At 41.6% G+C, this 5099-nt stretch overlaps 1 protein-coding gene across 5 annotated transcripts in view; it reads left to right on the top strand.

The window, feature by feature from the left end:
* PCYT1B (phosphate cytidylyltransferase 1, choline, beta) overlaps positions 1 to 5099 on the top strand; it is a 101843-nt gene that overhangs the window by 83446 nt on the left and 13298 nt on the right. For all 5 annotated transcript variants that reach the window (XM_017516463.2, XM_017516462.1, XM_037734220.1 and 2 more), the window contains 2 exons: positions 687 to 829; positions 4700 to 4888. In XM_017516463.2, the coding sequence (XP_017371952.1) occupies positions 687 to 829; positions 4700 to 4888 (332 nt within the window). The remainder of the gene's footprint in view (positions 1 to 686; positions 830 to 4699; positions 4889 to 5099) is intronic.

Here is a 5099-nt window from a genome sequence, read left to right as displayed (position 1 = left end):
TGAGACAGGGTCAGGCTAGAGTGAGGTAGCACAGTCACTGTTCACTGCAGCCTTGACCTTGGACTCAAGTGATCCTCCCACCTCAGTCTCCCAAGTAGCTGGGACCACAGGCGTGTGCCACCACACCCAGTTAATTTTTGTATTTTTTGTAAAGACTGGGTTTTGCCATGTTGCCCAGGCTGGTCTCGAACTCCTGGACTCAAATGATCTACCTGCCTCGGCCTTCTAAAGTACTGGGATTATAGGTATGAGCTGCCATACCTGGCCCAGTGTTTTTGTTAATGAAAGGTAAGTTAGGTTCTGAATGTTGTGGATTCTGCCTGGTGATGTCAGAAAAGACTTCCCAGAGGCATAACCTTGAAGCTGGACTTTGCAGGATGAGGAAGAGCTTTGCAGTTACTATGAGCAGAGAAGGGGTATTCAGGCCAGAAAGGAAAGGCTCAACATGGGCAAACAACGGGGGCCAGGCAAGTACATGGTGCATCCTGGAAACAGGTCTGAGATGATCAACATGTAGCTTTTAAGGTAGGGAGAAATTCCATAGCACTGAGGCTGGAAGAGTCACTTGGGGCCAGACATAAAGGGTTCATTGGCAACTTTGTCTTAGAAAACGGGACCATTAAAAGAGATGGGTTAACTGAGGCGATCTTAATTTTTCCTCTATCTGCTCTTTTCTACTTGAACAGGGATGTTTGTTCCAACACAGAGAACAGAAGGCATCTCAACATCAGACATCATTACCAGAATTGTTCGTGACTATGATGTTTATGCACGACGCAACCTCCAGAGAGGGTACACAGCCAAGGAACTGAATGTCAGCTTTATTAATGTAAGCATGCCACCTCAAACTCTCTGAAGACCACCATGTCACACCACCACTGCCACCACTGCTGCTGTTTATTGAGCACTTACTAAGTGCTATGCAGTGTTCTCTCTCTCTCTTTTTTGTAGAGATGGGTCTTACTATGTATAATATTTTAAGTTTGATTTAGCTCGTTTTTTTGTTTTTGTTTTTTTTTTTTTTGAGGCAGAGTCTCACTGTGTTGTCCGGAGTGGTCTTGAACTCCTGGGTTCAAGTGAGCCTCCTGCCTCAGCCTCCTGAGTAGCTGGGATTACGGGAATTTGCCATCATGCTTGTGCAATGTCCTTAATGCTTTGTATTTATTGTCTCATTTAACCCACACAATAACCCATGATGTATTATTATCCCCATTTTATAGATGACAAAACCAGTGTCCACAGGGGTAACATAAATTTACCAAAGAACACAGGTAGTGAGCTTCATATTTTATAAAGGTGCTTCCTTGCTCCCCTCCTCTTACCCCAAACTCTCTCTTTAGAGTTTTTAGACTTGGTTGAAGGGTTTCTTGGAGATCTGCCCCTTGTAAAAGGCAAGAGTTATCTTCTGCTGAAAGTAAAGGGAGGAAGGCAGAAGCAATGAAAAGCTAAACCCAGATAAACTTTTTTGTTCTAATGTTTTAAAAATTTCATTCGATTAAGGCCTTAAAGATGCTCATTAGAAACCTTAATGGCCATTTTGTATTGTCCAAAGAAATTACAGCTGCTTAAATAAAGCCTAAAGCTTTTGGCTTCCTTTTGTAATTCTACCATATTGTTCCCACAGAGCTGCTGTTAGTTTAATAATAGAGCAATTGTTAAAACAATCTTTAAGTTCTGGGGTACATGTGCAGAACGTGCAGGTTTGTTACATAGGTATACATGCGCCATGGTGGTTTACTGCACCCGTCAACCCATCATCTACATTAGGTATTTCTCCTGAAGCTATCCCTCCCCTTGCTCCTTACCCCCGAAGAGGCCCTGGTGTATGATGTTCCCCTCCCTGTGTCCATGTGTTCTCATTGTTCAACTCCCACTTATGAGTGAGAATATGCAGTGTTTGGTTTTCTGTTCCTATGTCAGTTTGCTGAAAATGATGGTTTCCAGCTTTATCCATGTCCATGCAAAGGACATGTACTCATCCTTTTTTATGGCTACATAGTATTCCATGGTGTATAGGTGCCACAATTTCTTTATCCAATCTATCATTGATGGACATTTAGGTTGGTTCCAAGTCTTTACTATTGTGAATAATGCTGCAATAAACATACATGTGCATGTGTCTTTATAGTAGACAAAGAATATTAACAGTGACTTAGATTCCCTCAGGATGCCGTTTTTTATATAATAATAATAACAATAAATTTAAAACAAGCAAAATAAGCCGTTATAAAGCAAAGAAGGTAGCCCATTTGCTAGAGGTGATGTTAGTGGTTCTGAACAACTATATTTGCCTGTCCTCTGAGGGGCCGATATCTTTGATTAAAATAAGAACCCTCCATACATACAGAATTCCAACCCCCCACAGTAGATGCTTCCTTTTCAAAGGATGATTCATCTTCAAAACTAGATACTTAAAATTAAATGTAGCCATAATTATCCAATAGCTCACACGATTGACCATTGGTACCTTCAATATAGGAGGGGCTCATTAATTGTGAATTAGTGATCATGAATTATCTTTACAAGGCAGGGAGCATTGAGAGTCTAGGCTCTGTGACTTCATATAAGCTGGGCAACAAAATGTTGAGAAGTGTCAGAAAATGTCGGGTTTGAGTGGCACCAGAACAAGTGGCTGCACATAATTCAGTCAAAGTGATTATTTAGTATCTGATAGAGAATAAAGCCCTGGTTATTTCAATAAATTAAACTGTCTGTTCTTTTAAATTGAATTCGGTCAACCATCCAAGCATGTCAAGCCATTTCCAAAAGTTATTGCTCACTCTCTTTAAACGGCGTTTAGATAAGCCACTTAGCTCAAGGAACCGTGCAGGCAGTTCACACGCACTTGCTGCCTTCCTGTGACGGCAAACCTGGCTGCAGCTCAGAGATGAAATGTAATGTATTGCATGGGCGTGTAGACGAATCATGGAACCTCAGAGATGACAGCGACCTGATGCCAGTCAGTCACCCAGTCCAGGTCCCTCAATTTAGAGATGAGGAAAGCTGAGTCCAGAAAGGGGGCCTGGCCAAGGTCCTTCAGGTCAGGGAGAGGTAGAGGCGGCAGCAACTTCCCAGTCTCATGACTCCCAGGTACAGTGCTCATTCAGCTATTCTGTGCTGGCCTGAGAGCCATATATAGTTACTATTTCCAGTGCAGAATAAACTGTGGAAAAGAGTGATGCAAGTGTTTTACTTGGATTACCTCATTTAATCCTCATCATGAGCCTACGAGGTGGGTGTGATGACTATGTCCAACATAGAGATGAGGAAACAGAGTCCCAGAGAAGTTGAACAACTCACCTAAGGTCACATAGTAAGTCATAGAAGATAGAATGACCCCCCATAGCATATATATGTGTATATATATGTATCAGTGGCAACACATATAGCTTCAAAAAATTCTGAAACACAGGCCAGGCACAGTGGCTCATGCCTGTAATCCTAGCACTTTGGGAGTCTGAGGCGAGTGGATCACTTGAGATCAGGAGATCAAGACCAGCCTGGCCAACATGGTGAAACCCTGTCCCTACTAAAAATACAAAAAATTAGCTGGGTGTGGTGGTGTACGCCTATTATCCCAGCTACTCAGGAGGCTGAGAATCACTTGAACCTGGGAGGCAGAGGTTGCAGTGAGCTGAGATTGTGCCTTTGCACTCCAGCCTGGGCAACAGAGTGAGAATCCATCTCAAAAAAAAATTTCTGAAACATAAAATGAACTTTAGTCCCACATAGTAAAGAAACATGATAAGCCTTCCTACCCCTTTAGGAGAAACATCATGATTTCATGGAGGAAGAGCCTTTGTCTCATGTTATTTTCATGGTTTTAACATTGCTCTCATCAGGTAAGAAAGACAAATGCCTCCACCACTTAATACTAATGAAACAACCAACACACACTGAGCATTTAGTAAATACTATGCTTTGTGCCAAGCGCTTTGCATGCACTGTCACAGCAACTCTAAGGTAGGGATGATTATCATCCCCATTTTACAGATGAGAAAACTGAGGTTTAGAGGTGACATGTGACTTGCCCAGCATATAATGGCTTCCAAGCACATAAGTAGACATTGCTTCAGAAAGACTTATAAGAAGAACAAAATCTGAGTCTAGAGAAACTATCAGTACAAAAGCTTTCATCGCCACCAAGGAAATCAATACAGTTGAATTAGCGTAGTGGAAAATATCATTACAGTGGAAATTTTAGTATAACACACAAGTTCCAAGGCCCAGTCAATGGCCCACTTATTTCAAGCAATATTGTTTTAACTATATCCCAGTAAAACGGAGAACACAGGCAGCTTCTGAACAGTCACTGTGCATAATTCATACTTTTGTCTAAGTCCTGGCAGAATTGAATGGGGTTATATGCCCAATATCTACCCAGAACAAAAGACAGCTGTGTGTTTTTTAGTTTCCTCTTATATAAGTGAATCCAACTCAAAGCCATTTAAAAGAAAGAAGATATTAAAACCACTGGTGCTTCCCTTTACATATCCAAATGGATTAATGGCAGATGACTTTTCTTGCAAGACGTGTGCCCTCCTATCAACCTAGCCCTTGGGAAATGGTAACATCTTGACTCTTTAGGTTGGGAACAAATACAAATTGAAATAAAACGTGAACTTTAATGTGAATGATTGATCTCCCTCATGTCCTCTTGGATAAATCTTTTTTTTTTTTTCCTGTAAACTTTCACCAGGAGAAGAGGTACCGTTTCCAGAACCAGGTAGACAAAATGAAGGAAAAAGTCAAGAATGTAGAGGAAAGATCAAAGGAATTTGTGAACAGAGTGGAAGAAAAGAGCCATGATCTAATTCAAAAGTGGGAAGAGAAGTCAAGGGAATTTATTGGCAACTTCCTAGAATTGTTTGGACCTGATGGAGCATGGGTACGTAATTATTTCACTTGATCCCACAATGGTGAGTGTTTTCAGTTTATCGTCCTTTGTATGGAGCCACTCAAGGGTGCCTCTTATCTCACTTCCAACTGTGTGCCCTCTGCTTTGGGCATCAGCCTGAATGATGTAAAGTCACTTCCTTCTTGAGTTTCTGCTTTACCCATCAATATGGCACCCAGCAGCACCCAAAGCCAGGTCTGGT

Source organism: Cebus imitator, unplaced genomic scaffold (assembly GCF_001604975.1).
Source record: "Cebus imitator isolate Cc_AM_T3 unplaced genomic scaffold, Cebus_imitator-1.0 Scaffold589, whole genome shotgun sequence".
Classification (NCBI taxonomy): Eukaryota; Metazoa; Chordata; class Mammalia; order Primates; family Cebidae; genus Cebus; species Cebus imitator.
The sequence above is the reverse complement of the archived record's forward strand: the minus strand, read 5'-3'. Positions and strand labels throughout refer to the sequence as shown.